Source organism: Brachyistius frenatus, unplaced genomic scaffold, assembly GCF_029030835.1.
Source record: "Brachyistius frenatus isolate BFR_SWC_R1_liver_20210118 unplaced genomic scaffold, ASM2903083v1 Contig_68, whole genome shotgun sequence".
Classification (NCBI taxonomy): domain Eukaryota; kingdom Metazoa; phylum Chordata; class Actinopteri; family Embiotocidae; genus Brachyistius; species Brachyistius frenatus.
In genome coordinates, this window is record NW_027210667.1 from 1,021,705 (window position 1) to 1,046,871 (window position 25,167).

Consider the following 25,167-nt stretch of genomic DNA (forward strand, 5'->3'; position numbering starts at 1 on the left):
GTCAAAATAAACCGATGGGAAATCAACAGGATCTACTAGGCTAGAAGTGCTATCCCATAACATATCGCATGATGATGGGTCCAGTGCCTTCTCTGGTAAAAAAGTGTGGCTGATTGTTGCTGATGTGTTTGTAAATGCCGACGTTTGGTTTATCCAGTTATTTTCCACAAACTGAAATGAGGCAGAGGGAAATTGATCCTGGCACACTGGCAGCATTTGTCCTCGGGGAACTGTCGATTTGTCCAACAATATTGGCGGGGCATGAACTGTGGTCAGACAGTCAGCTGGAGGAAGCGCTTGACTCATCGTCGGAGGAAGGGTTACGGTCGTAGACGGCTGATGTACTTGTTCACGGGTCTTCTGCTGAGGGCTTCTTCCTGAAGCATGATCTAAAATTAAATACTAAAACTTAAAAACAACATTAAAAACAAACTCACACCGCACCAACACACACACACAAAAAATGTATATACCCGTATTTGACTTCTTAGCAGCTGGCTTTTTTCTCTGCAACATATTCCTCGTTAGCCTGACTGTTTTTCTGTTTGAGGGGAAAAAAAAAAAAAGTCTACTTAGAACTCTTAATTAAAATGTTTATTTAAATAACTTTGAATAGAAGTGTTTGTACCTTTTCTTTTGTGATTGCAGTACGTTTTTCCATAAACTGCTGGCACGCTCCTCAACTGCTTTATTAACCTGCAGAAAACAAGACATTGAGTCATTTAAATAATCACTGCACAGGTTTAACTGTTAAATGCTGCCATCAGGATGCATTAGACCTACGTTAGACAGAATGTGTGGAGGCAGAGTCTCCTGCAGGTAACTTATATACTTTGCAGGGAGCTCTAGTGTGGTTGCTGTGTCTAGCTGACCTTTAACAAAGGGCAGAAGATCACACAAGATGCTCTTATTTGAAGCCTGGGGACACATGCATATTATTACATGAGAATATATACAGTTAATACGTTGTTGTTGCTACAGTGTCACCCTCCAACTAATTCACCTCCTAAATAGGATTATGACACAACCAATAATATAACATAGTACAAAATGCCATGACAAACAAGGATATTAGCAGATAACTACTTTTGGTTGCTTTGACAGCACAATCTGGAATTGACTGAGTCCAACCTCCGTTGATGTTCCTTGCGAGAATGACGAATCTGGAGCTCACTATTCTGTCCAGAGGAGGGGTTGTCCTTCCTTTTATTGGCCTTTAAGCTTCCTTTAAGGTCATCCTTGGATCTGAGGAGACACAAACCCTCAACCTTCACAACACACAATGATGTATTCTTTGTATTTTAAAACCTTGATTTGCATAAAAAGATTCAGATGAGTAAATCTGAAAATGTGCCCCTCTCTTACTGCTCAGGTTTCCTGTGACTGCAGTGGCCTGCTCCTGGATTTGTCAAAAAAATGTTTTTAAAGAAAGTGCAAAGGCATGCGGTTATCACACATCTGATGAGCTTCGAAGGTACCTCTGTGATTATTCACTGAAAACCTGCATGAGGAAGACTAGGAACATGTGTTCATAAGCTTTCAGAAGGAATCTAGTAGCATTTACATACACTTCATACAGAGGAACCAACAAGAATACCACATGATCATGATATTTTAAGATATAGGAAAACACTTTTGTTTTTAAAGTCACAAGCTTATCCATTATACGAGGGCCTTTTAGTCATATAGCCTGATCAGCAAACTAACTCTTCCAAACTTGGAGGACAACAGGGTTATTTTCAGCAGGGCACTTGGACAAAAGCCCCCAAATAATGGAATTGTTGGCATCAGGTTGAACAAATTCAAAAATGCTGCTGCCACAAAAGTTAGTGCTGTGATCGCGCCTTTCTCCTCGAGAATCTGTTGTGAAGATTTTATACCAAATAAATAAATAATAATAAATGTGCAAATTACCCATTAGTTGGTCTTCTCATGCTTAAGTGGCGCCTATTAGTTTCCACGTGGAATTAATCCGTACATGCTTTTTACGCGGAGGCTCGACTGGACCAATTGATTATCCTCGATCACCTACACCTGTGAGTTGGTCCCCTCAAAACGTAGTCTGTACGATTACTCGATATGGAGATTTGAATACGTAAATACGTTAAGCACAATATCTTAATATCTGGAAATATCTGAAGCTTTATGCGCGTTAACGTTTGCTTACTTAAATGTTAAATGAAAACCAGACCTGAAAGCCTCAACTTAGTCCAACGCTCCCCTCTGGCTGTGAGCTATTCAGTGGACTGGCTGACTTTTTTTTTTTTTTTTTTTTAATTTTTTTTTTATCAAACGTAAATATCCCAAAAGGGGTTCTTCAAGCAGGTGAGCCTCGACGTAAACGCGCATCACGGTAACACGCGCCAGAGGTAACGTGAGCGCGCGCTCTCACAGCTGCGTGCACGAGGAAGGCTGACACGAGAGCGGTCCGGTAAATCACTGCAATGGAAGAGGAGTAGGGGAGGGTGGAGGACACCGGCTACAGCCCTGCCTCCAATCTGCATGTGAGCACACAGCAGAGTAGACACACGGCAGGAAGGCACAGCACCATCGCAGGGGCAACAAAGGGACGCATGGTTCAGCCAAGGCATCAAATAAATCAAAAAAGATTACTAGACACTCGCTCCGCTCGTAGATACGCGTTTGATTGCATCTGTCCTCACCTCAAAGGTAAGAGAGGTTGCACCTCAAAAATAAAACCCTGCTCTTTACCCTTTTATGTAAAGCCCGTTTTTGTGTGTGTGTGTGTGTGTGTTTATCTTGAAATAAGCTTTCAGCTAAGATCCCTAAGCAGGCTTTTACTGTTAATGTTCTGTAATCCACTCAAAAACGCATGTGGATTTTATTCAGATTGGGTTGAAACACACCAGGGAGCATGAAATGGGTGTGACATGTTACTTCATAATGTGTTTAGGAGCACCATTTGCAGCATCAACGCTTGTATCGGTGCTGTCTCAGGTGGATGAGACTGACACAGAGCATCATTTCTCTAATGTATCATTATAAGCATTCTCCTTCTCTTATTTAGGGTGTGATAGTACAACACAGTCATGGAGCTGGAGCACTTTGATGAGCGGGACAAGGCTCAGAGATACACCCGAAGGGGCTCAAGGGGGAATGGGCTCCCCAGTCCCACTCATAGCGCCCACTGCAGCCTATACAGAACCAGGACACTGCAAGCACTGAGCTCAGAAAAGAAGGCCAAGAAGATTCGATTCTACCGCAACGGGGACCGCTACTTCAAGGGAATTGTGTATGCCATTTCTCAGGAGAGATTTAGGTCTATAGAAGCACTCCTGGCTGACCTCACAAGAGCTCTGTCAGACAATGTCAACTTGCCCCAAGGTGTGCGGACCATTTACACCGTTGATGGAGCAACAAGGATCACCAGCATGGACCAGCTGGTGGAAGGTGAGCAGTGTGTAACTCAATGATTGTAAGTTTGCCCAATATTTAGTTTAAATTGAATAAGAAAAGATCATTAATGGGAACAAAATGGCTTGTACACATCAAAAGGCATGTCTGTCTTGAAGAGGCAGTTTTACACTATATCGCTATTTTTTGCTTTTCATAGTTAATGTATGTCGTGTCTTTGTTTTTTGACAGATAGAAAATATATGAATGTGTTTTGATTTTCTGCAGGAGAGAGCTATGTTTGTGCATCCATAGAGCCCTTCAAGAATCTGGAGTACACTAAGAATGTAAACCCCAACTGGTCAGTTGGTGCTAGGACAGTTGTGTCTGTCCGTGATCCCTCTTCCCTTGGTAGCGCCATGGCCGGATCTCCAGAATCCAGGGGGAGCAAGGACTTCATCAAGCCCAAACTGGTCACAATTGTCCGCAGTGGAGTAAAGCCTCGCAAGGCCGTGCGGGTCTTGCTCAACAAGAAAACGGCGCACTCCTTTGAGCAAGTTATGACTGACATCACTGATGCCATTAAGCTGGACTCTGGAGTCGTCAAAAGGCTTTTTACCCTGGACAACAAGATGGTAAGTGTTATCATTCCTACTTGTGAATCTTTGAAACTCGCACCTGTTTGCTCTTCTAATATTAACAAAACCATTTTTCCAAGTGGGATACAAACAGGAAAACATTTAAATGAATCAGTGGCTTTGGTAGTCTAAGACAAAACCAAAAAGGTGCCAACGCAAGAGCATTGATAAAACCATTTTTATCTCGGGAACAGGCGGAGAAAAGTTGTCAATTATTTAAACTTCATGAAAAAAATACTATAATATTGTAGTGCATATAATGACAGATTTTACTGTGTAATGCTACTTTTTTGTGGTCCTAAGCTCAATGTGTACACATCCCATATTAAGTGAAATCACTGAAGCTTGAGCTGTTTTATGTGTGAAATTACTTTCAGTGACATACATATTACCATTTGCATACAACACACAGATGTGACACTCAGGACAGAAGTAGTGACAAACACTGGAATTGAAGTTGCATAAGTCGCTTGTTGAGCTTCTCTGTGCACATATGGTTCAGTCTAATGTAACTCTCTTGGTTGTGCTTGCATTTGGACAATGATGTTATCCCGAATCAGTCACATTTGCAGTATACTTATATCAAACTAAAGCACTGGGACTGAACATGTGTGTTTAAAAATGTTTTTTTGTTTTTTGTTTTTTTTAAATCCATAGAAGACAGCAAAGCAGTCAGGACAACCGGTAGTGCTCTATACCTAAGAGACTGCACTTATCCTGTTCCTCTCTCCCTCACTTCTAGGCTGCATTAATTGCTCACAAGTGGGGAAAGACAGAAGGATGCTCTCGTTGAAGAGAAGTCTAGAAGTCTAGCACGTTGCACACAAGGCAGACTCGGTACACATTTGCTGAGAGTTTAGAAGAGATGGAAGTTTGCCTCTGACATTAGAGGTGGTCTGGTCTGTTCCTCCTTCGTGTCTCTGAGAATTACCTCCCGACTCAAAGAGGGAGACGGCCCAGTAGGTTTAACGTCACCTGGGAATATTTGCTAAATGTATTACCAGAAATAGGTTTCTAGGACTCCATCTCATATTTCTACCAACAGCAGCACACTATTAAATGGATATTCACTTATTGAGTTAGTTCCAGACAGCCACACTGATCAGTCCCCTTGCAAGTACATTACAAAGTACTTGTATTCTAGTTTCCTATGTATACATTTGAATTGAACTTTCTGGATAGTAATAATTATTATACTTTGAAATAATCGATAATTCTTAATGTAAGCAGCTTTTTAAAAAAAGGAAGAAATTATTGCAGTCATGGTGAATGTGGCCTTTGCTTTATGGGCTGATATAGATAAATGACATAAGTAGAATTTCAACATCTCATAGAAATATTCAGCTCTTTCAATATACCTATTTAAAAACTCTTATCACGTGCCCTTTATATTAGTTTTTTTTTTTTTTTTTTTTTTGGTGTGACGGTTTCTATGGTGAAATGGTTTCCTGGGCTGGTTGCTAAGGAACAGCCTCTGCGGCAGAGCAGTGCAGTAGTGATGTCAGTACTGTAGGTGGCTTGTGAGAGGGCTCACAAATGCAGTGCTTGGTCTGTCAGCCTTACTATACACATGGCGGCATGATGGAGCACATGGCTGAGGTATAATCCCAGGATAGGACACATTGTGTTGTGTTGTGTGGAGAGAACAGTTGGGGATTTTCACACCAACAAACAAATCTGCTCCATGCATATCCTCAAGATTATTTTAGGAATAGAGCTTGTTTAGGAAAACACAAATACTCGTGTAATTGCAAAGGATCAAAGTTAGATGGTCTGTACACACTGAGAAAGTGGGACATGAGGGTTTGTTTCTGTGCTTCTGCTAATTTCACTCTTTGACAGTTATTATTGCTCCTTCATTTCAGAGGTTTTGATATCATATCTATCTACGGCCTCCTAATAATATGCTGTTGTGTTAGGTGCTTGCCAGTGTAGCTCTGTGCCATAGATTCTCAGCTTTTTGTGCATGTTTCCATGTTGTGCCTCCAGATGGCCAAATAAGCTCCCGTCAGCATCAAAGAGGATATGTCCATGGGTGTTTAACCTTTGGTAATTTACCTGAGAGAGACCTGCTGATCGTTGATACCAATCATTCTAGCAAGTTTGTTCTTGCTTAGTTTTTTTTTTCTGCAGAAGTGATGGACATATTTGTGTGATTTTGTTGCTTAATTACTTATTTATTCTGCACTCACGATTCACGAGTCTATTAGTGGATCTGCTCGGCGGGTGGCTCTGCTTGATGGCTGTGATTTCTCCATACTGCTGAGTCACTCTGTAATGGTGTTCTGCCATGACAGGTTTACGTGGCCAAACAGACACAATCAAGTTAATGTTCCAGGGATGTACTTTATAAACCTTAATGATTGATATGATTAATAAAACATCCAGAATGTAAGGTACGGAGAAAGCATTGGAGAAACAGACACCCCACAGACTCAGCCCTTAGAGGCAGCAGAACATGCCATGGCCTGTTGTGACTCTGGTGTTATGTGTGGATGGAGCAGAGTATTTGTAGGACTGAGTAGGTCTGAGGAGACTTGGACCATGGCATTCCCATCCCCGCTGTGATGAATATGGCTCTGCACTTTAATTGCATTACGCACACTGCTACTTTTCTCTGTTAAGACTCAACACATCTTGTTTAAATAGATGTCAACAGTCATCCGCGGACAGAGCTTGGCTTCACGTCGGTGCATGAAAGTGCAGGCTTAAGCCTCCATGGGGAAATTGTGTATCAGTAGATGTTAAACAGCCCATTCATGCTTTAGAAATTAGATGACGACTGGAAGCTGTTCAGCTGTGTGGCTGAGAGCAGAGCCTAACTAATGTTTCCCAATTAATTTCTTCATTTTGACCTTGACTCTACCATTTGCTGTTGTGGCCGCCATGTGCCCACAATTCATCGCTTCTGTTCTCGGCTCATACCACATATGTCATGTCTGCACAATGCATAGAGGCTTAATGCATAAACAACAGTGTCTTAAAGTGATGTGCAAGGATGGTCAGAAGATAGCCTCTGCAGCTTGGTGTCTTTAGCATTAAATTTGGCATGATAAAGACGTATTACCTTTTGATGTGACTTAATTGTGTAGTGCTTTTTTTTTTACCAAAATAAATGAAAATGTAATGTAAAAAGGTGTTCTCAAACCCTGCCATTTTTAGAAGTCCTTCCTGGCTTTGACTCTCCCTAACAGGGAGAAAATAGGATGAAAATGATAACGAGACTGTCTGGCTTTCCTCTCGCCTCCTGCTGGGACTTGGCTGTTAAACACAATGCAGTGACTTGCTAAGTGTGCCACAGTATCTGGTATAGAACAGATTTATTTTGTCTAAATTAGAATACTGCAGTACTGTGAGCTGTCTTAATGGGAGATATGTGTTTTGTGATGTTACATTGGAACCTTATTTGAGTAATTTCAGTTAAATGATACACCTATCTAATGAGTTTCTGTTGGTCATTTAATAGACCTTTACATATGTTGATTCGCTACATTTTGTTACACAGTATCCCAAAATCTTCTTACAGGACAAGGTGATATATTTAGTTTTATCAGCTCAAATCAAATCACCCCACAATGCTGACTTTCACTTCTAAAGGAAGCTATTACTCATCTGTCTTTGCAGCAACTGTGACTATGTCTCAGCATTTTTGCAGCAGGCCTGATTTGAATCTGATTACAGCAATCTGCACATAAAGGCAACTCATGCAAGATGGATCTAGAACCATTTGAATATTACTTGCCAAGATGAGTCCTGTTTCTTCCCGGCATGACTAGTGAGTGGCTGCTGCTATGTCACACTTCAAAGTAAGCTTCAGCAACCTCGAGAGCTCCACCTGTTCACTTTTACATTAGTTGAATTACACATTTATGTGCTTGTGTAATATACCAGGGCTGAGACTGATTAGCCTGTATAGCATGCATGCAAACCCTCCATCGGGATTTTTCTGGACTGAAAAACCCTGATGATCAATATTTGCACAGGATGCTCCAGGTGTGTGTGTGTGTGTGTGTGTGTGTGTGTGTGTGTGTGTGTGTGTGTGTGTGTGTGTGTGTGTGTGTGTGTGTGTGTGTGTGTGTGTGTGTGTGTGTGTGTGTGTGTGTTAGGTGAAGGGTTGGCCGAATGGAGCTGCTGAGTCATTGAGCTAGAAGGCATATTAATCAATGTAACCTATCAAATTCACAATTCTCCCCATTCCATCATAAGTTAGAGGTTTCTAATTCCATAGTATTTAAGACAAACAACATATAACTCTTATTTAAGAGTTAAATATTTTCAATAACAGTGCCATGTCTGCAGTTTTCACTGTTCAGAGCACCAGATAGGACCTGATAGTGGATCTTAAAGTAGCCGTGTCCATCTCATTGTCTCGAACTAAGCTGTGATTCTGTCTGGCAACAGCTGTGCAGCTCCTCCCTTTGGGATCTTGTAATCTTTTGGGGTTTTTTTTGTTGGAGGAGGAGTAGGAGAATAAGCTGGTGGCAGGGGATATCAGAGTGAAGCATCTTTAGTGAAAAGGGCCATACTCAGCTTTCCTCTCTGCTCAACATTTATTTTAAGATTTTGTGGCTGAATGACCTTCGGCTGTTTGGAGGTGCTTTTGCAGCAGGTTATGTCAGGTGGATAATCTAACCCCTCAATATTTTAGATAAAGTGTGTTATTTATTCTCTAAATTGTAAATTGCACATTTCCTTCAATGCGATCTGAGATTTGTACAATAGAAACCAGAAAGTAGATGCATCATTTAGATGTATGATAACAGGACATTTATTATGTTTAGTGGGCAGTGGGGTGGATAGCCTGTGTTGGTTTCCCTGCCGGCTGTTTTTGCTCTGTCAGCACTTAAGTCCTCATTTGCCCTCATTTCCTGCTGAACTAAGCATGGTTCTTAATGATGAGACAATTAATAATGAATAAATACCAACATTTACTGAATTATTTATCATTTTAAAATGTTCTATATTTTCTAATTGCCCATATTGGACTTAATGCTGGTGGCACTAGCTTTATCTGTCAGGGCAGGACTGCAATAGAAAGACCTCCTGGAGAATCTCACACTGACAAATTATAAATCACCTCTAAAACTTATTTTACAATCTTTGATTTAATTGTATCTGTTGTTAATTATGTATTTGTGGAAATCTGCGGGTTGAATCAGAGCTTCAGAGTACTGTACACCAATAACCCTTTTTTTGGAGAAAATCCAGATCTGCATTTATATGTGACACTGCATCTCATGATATTGGCTTTTGTATTGCTGAAAGCAGTAGATGCATCCACTCAGGCATCCAGTTTTCTCTGTGTAGAAATCAAAAACAAGTATAATTTACATTTCTCTTTTATTATGGAGATCAACAGATATGTTCATGTGATTTTAAATAAAATTCCTTGGGACAGAAAAAAAAATCCTATACATTTACAAATCCAAACAAGCTTCCATTTGAGAAACAACATGATTGGCGTGTGTGATGTGCTTACTGATTGGATGACTGGTGTTAAATATTTTGTGACATGATTTTATATTAATGATAATCCACGACAACAGAAGTCAATTAACTTAATCTCCCAGTAGGGATGGAACGTGTTTCATGACTGGCAGATGCACACAGACTCTACTGAATACCATCAAACAGGTTTAAAAGAAGCTTTTCTTTTCATAGAAGACACATTCATTAGAAGCCAGTAGTTATAGTTATAGTTAGTAGAACAAGGTTAATTTTATTATTTGTATGCTTTATACACTGTAGCATACATTTTTCCTTTGTCCTTCGGTGGAATTGAATATGCAATTCAGTGTAATTGTTCATATCTACAATCCCATATCATTATTCCAGTGGCTGTTTTTGTAACATATTTTTTTTTAAATTTTGATCAATTAAGTAAATCTATACATCTGTACTAAGTGTACTTTTATAATTCGATTTGATACTATTGTAATGGTTAGGTTCAAAAAGAATGTTTTAATTGAGTTACTTCAAAAGCCACTGTATGTGTTGTACCTTAATAAACAGCATTGTATCCTTTGAATGCGCTAATGTGACATTTTATTATTTTAATGTGTAAAACTTGTTGATATGTTCAGTTTAAAACAGGTCTGTTGCACAGCAACGTAGATTTTTATTCATTTATAATCATGGCCAGCACACACATTTCATCCACGCACTGAAATTCTGAATCTCTGAATTCTGTTTTTTTTAAAAAGCAGTCAAAACCTGCAACAAAGTGCAGCAGCAGACAGCATTGGTTTTCAGGTCTGCCGAGTGTTTGAAAAATAATGCCTACACCTAAGTGGCTTCTGAGATAAAAAAAATAAAAAAAATCTATTTTAGTATGTGTATTTCAAGACAATGGTTCTCTCTTTGAAACTGACTTTATGCACAGCGTCACTATCAAACATGTTTTTGGACTATAGCTGACGAAAGCATTATCTTTATCAGGTCACCTGCCTTCAGGACTTTTTTGGGGAAGATGATATATTCTTTGCTTGCGGCCCCGAAAAGTTGCGCTACCAAGATGACTTCAACTTGGATGAAAGTGGTAAGTGTGCTTCCAGGGCTTTCATCGCTCAGTGGGGAGAGAATATAACAAACCCTCAGAGTTTTGGGATGTTTGTCTACTGTCGCTGTGCATGCTACTGAGCCAATGTGCTATATGTTGCTTTTTATTTGACCATCCTCCTCAGTGGCCCAAGTAAATGCTGAATGTGCCAAACATACAGAACTGTTATTGTTATCCCAAGTTTGTACTCATACAGCTGTTCTTTCTACTTTGCTACTACAAACAATTCTCATCCCATTAAAAGCACTACTACTAGACAGTATGAAGTGTTGCTCTTTTCTCATGTTAAATGTGTTTTAAATCTATAGGCCAGACTCAAACAGAGCAGTGCAGAGTGACACCATGTACTGTAGATCAGATTGCCATACTTTTTATTCTTTCCTTCTTATTTGTCTGTGCGAAAGGGTGGTGGTAGTGGTGGTGTAACAGCTTAAACACAGTATTCCATTAGTTTCGGTGGGAATATAGATGTCAGACTGAAAAATGACTGCAATATAAATTGGCTTCGCACTGCAGAGGGTATGAAATACCTTCTCATTACTTGTGTTTGTAAATACACAGAAAGTAACTTCAAAATGTCGCAGAGTCCAAGCCAACTGTTTATCACCTTGGAAACATGTTTCTGCAGAAGCTGTACAATTTTATCTTATTTCTGTATTTGTTATTTATCATTCAGAGTGCAGGGTGGCAAAGTCTGCATCGTACGGTCGGCTCCCCTCTTTGCAGGGTCGCATCTCCCCAAGAAGTGGTGGGATGTCCCGTAGGAGCAAGTCTCCCTCATCTACAGGTTCAGGTAAGCGTGTCTGTCTGTGTGTGTGTGTGTGTGGGCGTTATAGCTTTGATTCTTTATATTTAGACATATGTGTTGTTCTGTTCTAAAGTTTCACATTGCTCTTATATAAGTATGTGCTTCGTATTACAGGCACATCTTGTTTTAGTCTGCACTATTGAATCGTTGGGCTAATTGTGTCCCCTTTCCCTCTAACAGCTAATGGCACTGCAGGTAGTCAGCTGTCCACACCTCGCTCTGGAAAGTCTCCAAGCCACTCTCCAACCAGTCCTGCCAGCCTCCGAAGACGACAGGTAATAATAAAAAAGTTAAAAAAAAAAAAAAAAGGTTCCTCTACATAAGGTAAAGATTTGTGTGGTGTCATACACAGCATAACATACCAGGCAGTTTGTTTTAAGAACATGAATATTATATTTACATTAACGTTGCCATAAACCATAATTTAAAAGTATTGAAGGAACAAAAAATTAAACAAAACATTGAGATTCATTGAATTGGAATACATTTTAGGAAATTCCTTACCCTCACATTATTGCCTTGCAAATTCATGTGAGCCTTCACACTTCTTTCCTTACGGTTTATTGTTGTTTAGTAGCCATGGCACTGTAAAGTGGTCTGTATACACGGATGTAAATCTCAGTTCAAATATGACATGCTTCCACTTCAGAAAAAAAAAAATCTACCAAACTTCATATCCATTTGTTAACACAGGGTCCATTTGTATGGTGAAGCTTTTAGTATTTAGCTTTTAGTAAAGCTTTGCCTTCTCTGAAGTTTGTGTCCGACTTCAGTCAGTGCATCAGTGTGTCTTTTCAGCCTCACTCCACAGCTGTCTCTTCTTTCTAGGGTTCTCTATACGGTGGTTCTTCGCTCTCATTGGCTTCTACCAAGGTATGCAGTTCTATGGATGAATGGGATGGGGCTGGCAGTGAAGGTAAGAGATTGCACAAGACATAAACATAAGATCAAATTAAGATATAGGCTGATATATTAGATATTTTACTTAATCTTCTTTTGTTTTTCTTGACAGCTGACTTTATGGATGACTATTCTGCAGTTCCTGCCTCCATAGCAGAGAGGTACAAAGTGGGGAGGACTTTGGGAGACGGAAACTTTGCCGTGGTTCGAGAGTGTGTGGAGAGATCCACCGGAAGAGAGTACGCGCTCAAGATCATCAGCAAAGATAAATGCAGGGGAAAGGTGAGCATGCTTCTACATCTGTTGACTTTAGTTATCACACCATACGTTTTGGGCCAAATCATTTTCCTTTTTCAGTATAAAATGTTTTTGTTTCTGATTTAGTTGTATTTTCCTCATTGCTCAGCAGATGGTGTGATTTCTTCTGGTACTAAAATATAGCAGTAAAATGGAGGGTTTTTTTTGTTTCTTTTTCCTCGTTAAATGGCACCAATCAGATGAATGTACTTTGTTTCTGAAACTTGTTTGTGTCTAATATTTGCTCTGAAATGAGACAAAAGAACAATGTCACACCTCTGATATGTGTAAATCACTCTCTCTATATAGTGTTTACAGATTTTTATTAATTATAATTTCCTTTCTCACCCAGGAGCACATGATACAGAGTGAAGTATCAATCCTTCGGCGTGTGAAACATCCCAACATTGTACTTTTAATTGAGGAAATGGACACCCATAGGGACCTCTATCTTGTAATGGAGTTGGTTAAGGTACTACACATTTCTTGATTGTTGATGAGAATTTAAAGCTCAAAAGACATGTCAAAAACCTCAAAAGAAGAGGTCTACTTTGACATATTGTACTTTTTTCAGACTGATATAGAATTGCTCACACTCGGTGGCTGTTAACAGATCAAGTGTTCATATTAAATCTTCTAAATGATCCGCATCAGTCGTTTAACACATTTAGCACTTGGTTGTCTTTCACATCACACGTTTTCCTTCTGCAGGGGGGTGATCTCTTTGATGCCATCACCTCCTCCAACAAATACACAGAGCGAGATGCCAGCTCTATGCTCTTCAACCTGGCAAGTGCCATCAAGTACCTCCACAGTCTCAATATCGTCCATAGAGACATAAAACCAGAAAATCTGTTGGTAAGTACGATTCTACAAAGCTTCTGAACTGGCAGTGAGTTAAGTTGCATTTTAAAAGCTTCCCATATTGATTCAGTCCTCATAGGTCTGTGTTCCTGACTTCACCATCCCCCGTCACACTCTTCTCCAAAGCTATATGTATAAGATTGTATTTAAAACTGAATTCAATAACACGCGTAACATGAATAGCACAAATAAAATCATGAAGATGATCATATGAAATTACCTTACACCTCCATGAGGACTTTTTCCTATCATCTCAATGGGATCATTGGCAGTTACTTTTCCATCACACCACCACATGTATTGGCAACCACTGTTTTTTTTTTTTTACTTTGTTTTGTTTTTTTTAAATATAATTTTGCTCTATAAAGTCTGCACTCAGTGTTCATTTTATGACACCTTCTGTTTTTCACTTTCCCTTGCTTTGTTTTCTGCAGGTGTTTGAGCACCACGATGGCAGCAAATCTCTGAAGCTGGGTGACTTTGGCTTGGCTACCATTGTTAACGGGCCCCTCTTTACTGTGTGTGGCACGCCCACCTACGTCGCGCCAGAGATTGTTGCTGAAACAGGGTGAGTCAGTGTAGTTGCATCATCTGGTCCATCTGCCACATGATTATTAGCAGAATCAAAAACTGCGATAGTCTTTTTTTTTTTTTTTTTTTTTTTTCTTATTTCTTGTAGGTGTGTAAAGTCCGTCTGATCCCTGATGTTCCTTTTCAATTACAGGTATGGCCTCAAGGTGGACATTTGGGCAGCTGGTGTCATCGCTTACATACTGCTGTGTGGCTTTCCTCCTTTTCGTGGGTATGTGCTCATGTACCGGGTGGTTTATTTAATAGAGTATGTTTTAACCACATACATCGATTTAATTTGTTCAAATTACATCAGTAAGTGCTTATGGTATGCCGTCACGCTATTGACTATTATGTGTATCTAGAATATGTGTGGTTTGATTTGTACAGCAGCGGTGAAGACCCGGAGGCTCTCTTTGAACATATCTTGAAGGGCCAGCTGGATTTCCCTGCACCATACTGGGACAATGTGTCTGACACTGCCAAGGTTTGTGTTTGGAGGTGCTCTCCTCCTCCTCCTCCTCCTCTACCATGATTACGATCCACGTGAAACGACACAGCCTGTCAAACCTGCTGCTGTGGTGTTCAGGCTATGTCATTAAAGTGGATACTTATGGCTAACATGTTTCTCTTTAGGCTCTGATCACTGCGATGCTGCAGGTAGAGGTGGATCAAAGATGTGCAGCTGTACAGGTTCTCGATCACCCGTGGGTCAATGTAAGTTCAGCATTTTGAACTCAATTCTTTCACCAGCATCACCTGCATGCGCATAGATATGTATAAGTACCACTAAAGTTTCAAAAGTGCTGCAGCAGGTGGAGTTCCTGAGGCATTGCTCTTTGTGTTTCTCAGGATGATGGTGTGTTAGAGAATGTGCACCAGCTGCCGGTGGCGGGGAAAATCAAGAAGCACTTCAACACCGGACCCAAGCTCAACAACACGACAGCGGGAGTGTCAGTCATTACAGTAAGCTCTGATGCGCACTCCTCCACACTCTGACACTGCATGTAACTCTGCATCAGTAGATCACATTCACGCTCTTTTTTTTATGAACATGCTTTGGCGATGATGCTTTGAATGTCGTTCAAAAGAAGAAAAAAATACCTCCGTTTGGAACCGCCGTGTTCTTCATGCATCTGCTGCCTCTCTCCTCCCGGGTGCAGACGATTTTTTTTTTTAAATCTTTTTGATTTTGATGTCATTTGTAAGTTGACGCTAGCATTGCCTGCTTTTGCAAAATGGAAATGGAATCTACTCACCTTCTTTGTATTTCATAAATTAGCAGCTTCCCCGCTTTATTCTGTGTATACATCAGTTCATCCCTCTGCATGGAGCTGCCAGGTCTTCCTGTGTTCGCTCCGGCCTCTCATCCTCCTCTGTTAGCTGGACTGTCAGCACTGTTGGTAGCAGATCTTACAGATAACATAGTTGAGCTACACTGAATGGGTTTCAGTCGATATGGTTTCAACTTTAAGAGTTTCAAAGCTGAGCTTACGTTATACAGAAAGATGAATAACTTATTCTGGAAGTCAAACATGGTCTATTTTGGACTATTGGCTTTTTTTTTTTTTTTTTTTTTTTTAAGGTAAACCAAGTACTTGGTTGTCAGTTGCCAAATAGAAATATTTCTCTGACATTTCACAGGCTGTCAGTTGACAGTGACATGACATTTTTCTGCCAGTTTTTTTCTCCCTTCTCGTCACAGCGGTTATAACATACAGAGCCCTGGAGTGGCCAGAGAGAGAAAACCAAAAGATCATTTGGTGTGCACGTTTTAATTAATTTGTGCGCAGAAACACTAAATTGAGGCCATGATTTGCTCTTTTGTTCCTACGTTTGAATTAATTTGTGCGTACGAGATAAGATATTATATATATATATATATCTATATATATATAGATATATATATATATATATCCTAGCCTGATATATAGCCTGATATATAACAGGTTTTCTCCTCTCAGTATGGAGTGCACTGCACCTGCTTCAAGTATCAGTTGACCAAGGGATGCAAACGTTATTGTTATTAAAAGGTAAAAACGATGATATCGAGAGCTTGTGGATTATATTGTTGGCATTACGCTAACTGTGAGGATGCTATCGACTTTATAGATGGTCAAGTGACAGCTGAAGCAGGTGCAGTGCACTTCATGCTGAGAGGAGAAAGTCTGTTGTGCTGTATTTCGTGGCCTCAATTTAGTATTTCGTGCGCACAATTTAAATATTTTCTCTCTCTATCGCCACTCCCGGTTCTGTAATAACAGCAGAGTAGAGTTGTGCACTTTCATGCTAATCAGGTCAGTGATGCTTTGGGTTCAAGGTGATCCTCTGAGTTGCGCTCATCTCTCTCTGCTCAGCTGGACCAGGACTTTACCATCCAGAAGTCAGGGTCTTTGGACCACTACCAGCATCCATTGTACTGGATAAGGTATGACACAAGCATAGTGCTAAATGCAGTGAGTGCTTCCATGGTAGAGTGCTGGCAGTCTCCATTTCCCATCGATCAAGGGTTTGACTCACTGCCATGGGCGTAACCCACAAACTTCTAGGGGGGAGGGCTCATGTCCCCCCTCCCCCCCAATACTGAGAAAATACAGATCCCTATTTTATAATTTTATTTTATTTTATAATATAAATATATATATATATGTATGTATATATATGTGTATATATATATATATATATGTATATATATATATATATATATATATATATATATATATATATACACCGATGTCGACACCATGGTTACGCCCCTTCTCATCGCCCATCAATGGAGCCCTTTTCATGCCTCATGAGATCCTTCACTTTATCACGTTGCTTCATCTCACTAGTGCTGTGGCTGTTTCTTCTCAGCTGGTTGTGCAGTTTACTTTGCTATCTACGAATTTTGCATTCAAAACCTCTGTCTCTAATGCTACCTGCATTTGAGTATTCATGTGATGCATTTAGCAACAGGAGTTTGTTTCCCCACGATAAATGCAGTTTTGTCCAACACTGCGTGCGTGCGTGCGTGTGTGTGTGTGCGCGCGTGCGTGTGTGTGTGTGTGTGTGTGTGACAAGAGGAAGTTCAACTTTCTCTGTCACAGGAAGTTGAACTGTCTTAGAAGAGTTGTGAGACAAATGCAGCTTTTCACCTGCATGCTAACATTGCCTCAGTGAGTGGATGCCACTCCTCATGTCAGCGGTGTTGTGCAGAATCTAACGGTTGCTGCTGTGTCACCCTCTCACAGACCACGCCACTTGATAAAGAGAAGCAAGTTTTCCGACGAAGACGCTACCAGGATGTAAAGCCCGCTTCCCACCTCCCGCACAGTATCGGCGCCGTCGTCAACCCTGGCCTCTCCCCCGCCGAGTCTGAGGACTGTTCCCTAAGTTCGGCTGACACTGTCCGTTCTCCCACGTCTCCGTTCTAACAGCCTTCCTGAGGTCACGGCAACGCCCACTCCTCCTCCGTGGAGAACTACCTGTATCTATTTAACTTTTATTTTACTTACAAAGTACGTTGATCAGATTAAGGGACAAGTTGGTCTCTGGATCACAGAATACACCTTAAGAGCATGCAACAATGTTTAGAGGGGCATATCATGCATATCAATGCAGATTTGCCATCAGAGCCACAGAATACAAATAAACTCCAAATCCTCTACCGGCCATTCATGCAGCCCCTCAGTTCAGCCTCTGCCTGAAAAGGCCGTTTTGGCTGCTCTCTTCAAAGCCCTCCTCCCTATGAGCTCACTCTGTCCTAATTGTCTAGAGGCCCTACTCTCCACATGCTTTTACCAGATCCACAGCTATGAAAACAATCATTAGAATTAACTATTTATCTTTATTTTCTAAATAATAGCTTTGCGAATACATGTGTGTTCCAGCCCAAATCTGAAAATGTGGTTGTGAGCAAACTTGACAACAGAGCAGACGTGTGTTCGTGGGCATGCATGAACAACCCATATGGGGGTATATTACTGCCATTAGTCAAGACCATGTTCTTTCAGTTTGAGAGCATGATTTCTTGTTTTCACACTCCAACACTGTAATATTCTCTTTCTAAAGTCTCCCCTTGGACTCAAACAGTCGATGCTCCCTGGAGGACTTGCTGAGCTCTCTTTCAAAACTCTACATCTGCACTCAGATTCCCTGCGCTCCAGTTTAACCCCTCCTCTTTGCATTCTGCGTCCATGCACTCGCCCAATCAAGATGAGACTAAGGTCATGTCTGAAGCAATGTTCTCCTCCAGCAACTTAATGGCAAACCAATGTGCTACGGGGCTACAATTATATGTAGCTATTGTAGCAAAAATACAGACACTGGTACATTTATCAACTCCAAAAGTCCAATGAGGAAAAAAAAAAAAAAAAGCTCAGTTCATTTATTAAGGCCCCTGGAGGGCAGTAATAGATGAATCTGCTAAAACAGTAACCGTCCGTAAGGGACGCTGTAAGACATAAAGCAAGCACACCCACAAGAAGGCAGTGATGTTTTCACTGGTCAACATCATACCTGGCATTGTATTGGTTGGGGAATTTTGACGGGGTCATTTGGGGTAATTTCGCAAAAATTCGAGAGCTGAGATCCAAGAGCAGAACCTTTGTGAGTGCATGGAAGCAGGAAGGGTCAAAATGGAGGACAGAAAACTGAGTGCAGTTTTGAAAGAGAGCGTCGCAAGTCCTCGAGGGAGAATCGGCTATTTGAGTCCAAGGGGAGACTTTTGAGAGACAATATTGCAATATTTGATTGTAAAAAACTATAAATCATGCTCTTGACTTATGGCAGTAATATACCCTCATAAACCCAAGGTCAGTTTGATGGAAAACTTGAACTTAACATTGCAAACAATGGGTTCTGAGTTTTGGAAATTTGACCATATGTAACCAGTCATTTCTAATAACTTCTAACAACGGTGTATATATGTTAGAAAAGTTGATAAAGCATGATATGTCCCTTTTTAGATTTTAATCCCTTTTTCCTTCCAAAAAAACCACCAAACTGTTGAAGACTTATTTCTACTGAGCAAGCCCTGGTTCATTGTAGTACTGTGGAGCCCTCTGCTGGCTCACGTTGTAAACTGCAGGGGAGACAACCTGATTAGTTTCTAATGGAATTATAAATGCAACACATTGAAACCGTAGCTTTGAAATATTCCATGATTTTGTGATATGGACTGTTCAGTGTATATCACTTAAATTCAAATGTTATCAACTCAATACAAGTCAACTTTGTGTTGCACTGTAGGACATCTAGATTACTTTGTGCTGTGGTAACTGAGGTTGTGGGGCATAAATCTGAGAAATTATTGGAGAGGACTTTAGAAAGTTGCTGCTACATTGTACATTGTATAAGCGTTATATGGACTGAATTTTTATGGGGAAATGTTGTGCCACTTTGTAGCTTGCTTTTTAAAGAGGACGTAGGACCCTGATGTTTGACTGCGGATGGTCTCCTGTGTGCTTAAGGATGATCACTGAAATAGTTTTGTCCCGTGTCTGTGAGAGTGGTTGTAATTCGGTGGTGGTGCAGATGAATGTCAGTGCTTTGTAGTTGGTAGTAAGTGCATGTTTAAGGCCTCGGCACATATGGATCGAAGTGCAATTAGGTGTACTGCCCGATGAGCACAGTATCAAATGTGTCCTTTGTAACGCTCGCCTCAGTGAGAATGTGGTGCTGCGATTACTGGCAGCCAATAGACACACTGCTCGAGCAGATGTGGGCAACTGGTGCAACTTTGATTATTTTCACTCACTGAAATAAGCAACAAGATAAAGGTTAGTAAACACAACAGTGCTTCCAGTAAAATTCATTATTTTGATATTTGTTCAGTCAGTCAGCACCTTCGTTGGATGTTTTCTTTTTAACAATCAGATCAAACAACATGACTCACGAGACCGTGTCCTCTCACCATGTCATACACTGGGTCACCAGAGACCAAATACTCATGGATGTGAATGTCTGACTATAACCTGCATGTGTGTTAATATGCATCCCAAATCAGTTGTTCTGGTCCTTTACCGTTTGATATACGCCTGTCCGATATGAAACCCTTCCTGTTGTTATTGTACGTGCTGACTCGATGAAGGCAGATTACGCATAACCCATGTGAGTTAGGATTTGTATATACACATATGTAACTTCACACAACAGACTTTGTCATAAAAGGGCTTTTACGTTTTTGATTAGAAAGAAGTGAATTTACAAAGCACAACAGAAGCCAGTTGTTGGGAATGTGTTTGCTGTTAACTGTGTAACGTTTCCATACAGTTTGACAGAATGGTTTGGAGATGGTAGACAACTGGAAATGCCAGTTACTTAGTGGAAGCAGATGGAGAATGTGAACGCTGTATTATATTCACTCGTATTCCATTAATGTAAGAATGTTATAAAAAAAAATGTGAATGAGAACAGAAACCTGAAAAAAAAATCTGTCATATTCAAAAAGTAAATTTCCAACATGTACTCTGCAAAGAAACCAAACCTGGGAATAAAACTGATTTAATTTAAAAGTCAACGGCTTACCTCCAAGAGTCAGAGGGTCTTTTTTTTGTTTTGTTTTTGAAAGACATTTTACTGGGTTCCACTCCACCAAATTCAGACAGCAGATGGCAGTATGACCAAACAACACAAGCTTAGGTCTTAAATAAACTTCCCCCTTCAGTTACTCATTTACATCATGCATTCACTGCACTATAATACTTCTATACACTTCAGTACATGAATAATCTTTCAAAGGCAGTCTACACATGCAAAAGAAAAGACACTGATGTATTTATTCACTTTTATTAAAAACAACAAAAAAGGAACAGTTTTGATGTAATCACGAGAGCTTCTAACATGTCCCGCTTCATCCAAAACATCTGCAGAAACAACTGACAATTCAACTAAATATATATATATGTAAAATTAATAATACTCTGAATAATTCTAGTGTATCATTAATAGACTGTTTTTGTGCAAAGAAAATTAAGTAATGAAAATGATTTTACAGGAAAGCAAAAAAAAAAAACGTCCTCGTGATCTCTTTGCATGCAAAACGTCAGCTTTAGGTTGGGTAGGCTCCTGTAGCACCTGTAAGAGAAAAAAACTAAAAGCTCCTGTTATCCCCCTATTTGCATATTTTTGTTCATGTAAGTTAACAGCTCATACAAACTGGCTTCTCTCTGCAAACATAATAGTTTTCAGATCACACAGAAAATAGACCACTGTTCCTGTTCGTTGACCATTTTTTTTTCACAAGGCTGAAAACCTTCCTTTCTCCAAATTAGCGACCAAGTCAGAATATTGCTTTTCAATGTGTGGAGTTGTAGCATAAACCGGTGTTCACAAATTCACGTTTAAAATGGACGCGCAAACGTTTCTTCAAAATCAAAATCAAATCGTGAGATGCACGAGCAACAGTTGAAATGTTTTCAGCTATAAGAAGTCTTAAAAATTAACACCTCCTTTTAAAAAAAAAATGTCTAACTGCTTTACCACAAACACGTTGACAATCATTAGATATTTTCCAACAAATCTGGTATTTAATCCTGATGATATGTTTGTAAGAGAAACCAAAACAACAAAAACATATCTGTTAATATAAGCTGATGTTCCAAACAATCTTTACAATTGTACAGGAGGAGTTTGCCATTAATAAACTATATATTTTTTTTTAGTTTAAAATAAATATGGAAATATCATAATTTATTCTTCTTTTTGCTGACATGATCATTAAACATTTTTCACAAAGGACTGAACTCACACACTGAATTTGACATTTTGTCCATAAAGACATTCAAACACAACATTTTAACAATGAACACTTTGTCTTTTCACGTACACAAACATTTGACCCCTGTTAAAAAGGATGAGCAAACAATGGCCACAAACATGTAACTAACCAACTAATATCTGAAGAGACAAGTTCAACATTTAAACACGGCTTGCATGAAGGAAATGTTGAGAACATGGCAGCTAGTCTAACAGCATGTCGATCTTTTTCAGCACACTTCACACTGTCTGTATTTACAGGTGAACTTTTTTTCTTAGAAAAGTGTTCCAAGTATCTGCCATACAAATGTTGTATAAATGTTCCTAACAGAGGGTTGACTTTGTTTTGCGTTTTCACAGTTTGAAACAGGAACATTATGTTTTAATAACTTTACTGTGCGGTTGCGTTAATTGAACTTGATCTCAGTCTCCCCTCATCCAGAACAACAGACCTGCTCGAGTCACCGCTGGTGCTCAGGTAAGAACTAAAAACCAACAATGTGTCCGGATCGTTTAGCAGCAGATGAATGGCAGCACGTTCCAGGCCACGCCAACACATGCGAGGAAACCTTCACCGTGCTGGATGTTCTCCAGCTCAACAGATCTCCTTGCAGCTCTTTGGATCTTCTCGGTCACTGGTCCGTACGCGCTCCTCTTAAACCTCCCCACCAGCCTGCTGCTGCGCGGTTCCGCCACTTGTCAGTACCTGTTTTGATGCTCGTAGTGCCAGCGGTTGAAATCTATGTTAAATGCCACGATACTGCCAGAGGCCATGCCTGTGATCAAAGTCCTGGAGAGCAGCAAAACCACCAGGTGGTGGCATGAAATCAGAAAACAGATTATAAAGTGTGAAAATAGTTTTCTGTGTCATACGTTAACATGAGCATGGAACTAACATGGCTGAAAGATTATTTGCATGCAAATTAAAAATTGGTTACAATGCTCATACTGGTCAATGAAATGAGTCCCGGAGGTCATCAGGGGTTGTGTCAGTAAATCACTGGGTTGCCCTGACAACTGAAGCAGACCATTGAGTCCCAGTGTCTTCCTACAACCCCTGTCCCCTTGTGTCCACGTCTGGCTGGTATGTAGGAACAGCAGCTGATTTCATAGGGTCGTCTTATACTGCTACACCCCAGGGCTTTAAATGCTCAAGCACAATGAACAGAGCACCAGCAGAATGGCCTTCTGTTAATGGAGTTACGGAGACCGGATCACTTGGGTTACCTAATGTCAATTTACTGAGGCGAGAGATTGTAACTGAATCCAGGGGTTCTTAAAACATTTAAGTGATTTGTTAAATCCTGTTTAAAGAAAAGAAAAAAAAAAATCACAATTGGTAATGACGAAATTAAAATCTTAACAAATTCTCTCGTCTTGACCTGTTTGTGTACGTAGTCACCATGGTGCAGAAGTAATTTGGTTAAGAACCAGACCTCTGTTGGACGTTTGGATGAGCCTGCAAGTGCTGAGGCACATTTGGCCTGTGGCTCTGAAGTGCAGCTTGACTGTTCGGGCTGTCTAACCTCTCTTGACTGCCGGGGTCACATGATGACGTCAGGCTTGCGGCCCCAAAGCGAACACTGCTGCCTCTGAGCCGCCATCCTGGCACTTATTCTACCACTCCTAACACATCCTGCACAATACAGACTTTAAAGAAGCTGACCTGCCAATACACTTATGCAGGATGCATGTGTGCTTACTGTCATTCAAAATATAGGCATGTGCAGAAGATACGCCTGTAATTTATGTTTCAATGGCAACTGTAGCTTCTATTTAAAGGAAGAGGACGGTGGCTTTTCCCCTTCCTAAAATATACACCGACGATCTATGACACACACAGGCGACACAAGGCTTTTTCTTCCTAATCCTGCACATCGGCTAAAGTCTATCTAGTCTATGTCTGTCTGTCTGTCTGTCTGTCTGTCTGTGCGTGTGAGTGAACATCTTTGCGCTGTTAACGCCAAAGTCTGTCACTGAGAGAGATCAAAGTCACACCGCTGGTCTGCCAAATGCCGTGTGACTGACTCATTAAGGCACCACCAAGGCTGAATGCCGCGAATTCCTGTATCTGTTTCAAAATACAAGCTTAAGGGATGTCTGTAAATTGCAGCCACAGAAAATCACTTCGGGGTGCACTTTTTCTCTCCAAACTGCATTAATCTCTGCATGAACATCGGCCACACGCCGCGCCAACACGAGTGACTTCTCAACCTGCGGGAAACGCCGGTGCAAGTACACAAACACTGATTCGCATATGTGAGCTCATGCATGCACTTCAACTCACATCCCACTCAATATCTCAAGCAAACACGATAACTAACATACAGCTGCCTGCTCTGACCTTTGATCATGTGACAGGTCCATGGATCGGACGCCTGCGTCACAGCCCGGGTAGATGTAGAGCTGTTTGAAGTCACAAGCCTGCCACACCTCCACCACGCCGTTGTCCCCGCCTGTCACCAGGTTGTGGCCGTCGCTGCTCAGGAGAATGGCCTTCAGGAGGGACGGAGGGGAGTTCAACATGTCACGCACAGCTCAACAATTATTTACCCGTCCAGTGAACAGTTTTCCTGCCGCATGTGAAAGATGTCAGTAAATGAAGGATTACGTCCTGTGATTGTGGAAATGGACAGGAGAAAGAGAATGACATGCAGCAGTGACATTAAATTGCAATCTTGTACAATTTTAGAACATGATTAATAACATTTAGACATTTATATCAAATGAATAACTTTTTCTGTAAATGAATGTTTAGAATTCATCAGTGAGATGACATTGTTTAATGACTCCTGACATGGATTCTCTCTGACGTGGTGCACCCGCTTTACTTTTTATTAACTTATAAAGAAAACCTTAAAATATCTTGTTGATATTACGTTCACTTAATCCCATATAAAAACACCAAACAGTCACCGGAGATGCAGTTTTTATCTATAACTCAGTATTTAAATCAAAGATTGTGTACTTAGAGATTTGCAGCTATTTAAACCTGCAGTGTGGAACTTTTGTCTCCCCTTTCTCCCGCGAGAGCAATGACAAAACCTCTATCAATACTTGCTTACATCATAGCCTCCGCCTTAGACTTATACAATGCTACTGCTGTGGCTGTAAAACTGGTGGATAAGTAAACTGAAAGGCATCACAACCTCTATCACATGACTCGTTTCATTGTCAGAATTGGATTCCTTTTGGTCCAAGAACATTTGGAAAGTGTAGAAGAGCCACGTGGTTGTGTTATTTTATTCCTACTCAAGTCAGCATGAAGCTCGACTGGAAGTTAAGTCTGGTGCAGCTGCCCAGTGTGGAGTAATTCAGCCAGTACAGGAATGTCTCAGCAGACACCAGATTTAAAAAGTCTGTTTTATAGCTGGTGCTGATAGGTTTGAACAGCTTTGTGTGAACTTCTTTGGTAAGTAAAGGGTGTGTGAATCTCA

The 25,167-nt window shown here is 40.5% G+C and overlaps 2 protein-coding genes and 2 long non-coding RNA genes across 5 annotated transcripts in view; 1 reads left to right on the plus strand and 3 right to left on the minus strand.

The window, feature by feature from the left end:
* Nucleotides 1-230: 230 nt before the first annotated feature.
* Nucleotides 231-698, minus strand: LOC138625981 (uncharacterized). The gene is made up of 3 exons (XR_011311262.1): nt 629-698; nt 474-541; nt 231-389 (listed from the first exon to the last, which is right to left on the minus strand). It is a non-coding gene; the product is annotated as an uncharacterized lncRNA (long non-coding RNA).
* A 140-nt stretch (nt 699-838) lies between these two features.
* Nucleotides 839-1,983, minus strand: LOC138625982 (uncharacterized). The gene is made up of 3 exons (XR_011311263.1): nt 1,915-1,983; nt 1,132-1,245; nt 839-872 (listed from the first exon to the last, which is right to left on the minus strand). It is a non-coding gene; the product is annotated as an uncharacterized lncRNA (long non-coding RNA).
* A 448-nt stretch (nt 1,984-2,431) lies between these two features.
* Nucleotides 2,432-20,492, plus strand: LOC138625956 (serine/threonine-protein kinase DCLK1-like). 2 transcript variants are annotated; one of them, XM_069707296.1, is made up of 17 exons: nt 2,432-2,670; nt 3,029-3,411; nt 3,643-3,989; nt 10,431-10,530; nt 11,228-11,344; nt 11,540-11,634; nt 12,188-12,275; nt 12,372-12,541; nt 12,909-13,028; nt 13,268-13,414; nt 13,855-13,988; nt 14,145-14,222; nt 14,381-14,477; nt 14,627-14,707; nt 14,843-14,956; nt 16,348-16,418; nt 17,224-17,380. In XM_069707296.1, the coding sequence occupies exons 2-17, from the start codon at nt 3,051-3,053 to the stop codon at nt 17,279-17,281; spliced, it is 2,178 nt and encodes a 725-aa protein (XP_069563397.1). In that variant the 5' UTR covers nt 2,432-2,670; nt 3,029-3,050; the 3' UTR covers nt 17,282-17,380. The 2 variants fall into 2 exon arrangements, with proteins under 2 accessions (XP_069563397.1, XP_069563396.1); XM_069707295.1 differs by lacking the exon at nt 16,348-16,418 and having other exon boundaries at nt 2,434-2,670; nt 17,224-20,492.
* Nucleotides 20,493-20,747: 255 nt separating this feature from the next.
* The window catches only part of nbeab (neurobeachin b), a 185,485-nt gene continuing 181,065 nt past the window's right edge, over nt 20,748-25,167 (minus strand). Inside the window, exons 56-57 of the mRNA XM_069707305.1 lie at nt 24,075-24,226; nt 20,748-22,520 (exon numbers count right to left, since the gene is read on the minus strand). Of these exons, the coding sequence (XP_069563406.1) occupies nt 22,430-22,520; nt 24,075-24,226 (243 nt within the window). The 3' untranslated portion in view covers nt 20,748-22,429. The remainder of the gene's footprint in view (nt 22,521-24,074; nt 24,227-25,167) is intronic.

Coding starts and splice junctions, on each gene's coding strand:
- LOC138625956 (XM_069707295.1), top strand. CDS start 3,051: ATGGAGCTGGAGCACTTTGATGAGCGGGACAAGGCTCAGAGATACACC. Junction 12,276..12,371: donor GGATGGGGCTGGCAGTGAAG/GTAAGAGATTGC, acceptor TTTTCTTGACAG/CTGACTTTATGGATGACTAT. Junction 13,029..13,267: donor TTGTAATGGAGTTGGTTAAG/GTACTACACATT, acceptor TTCCTTCTGCAG/GGGGGTGATCTCTTTGATGC.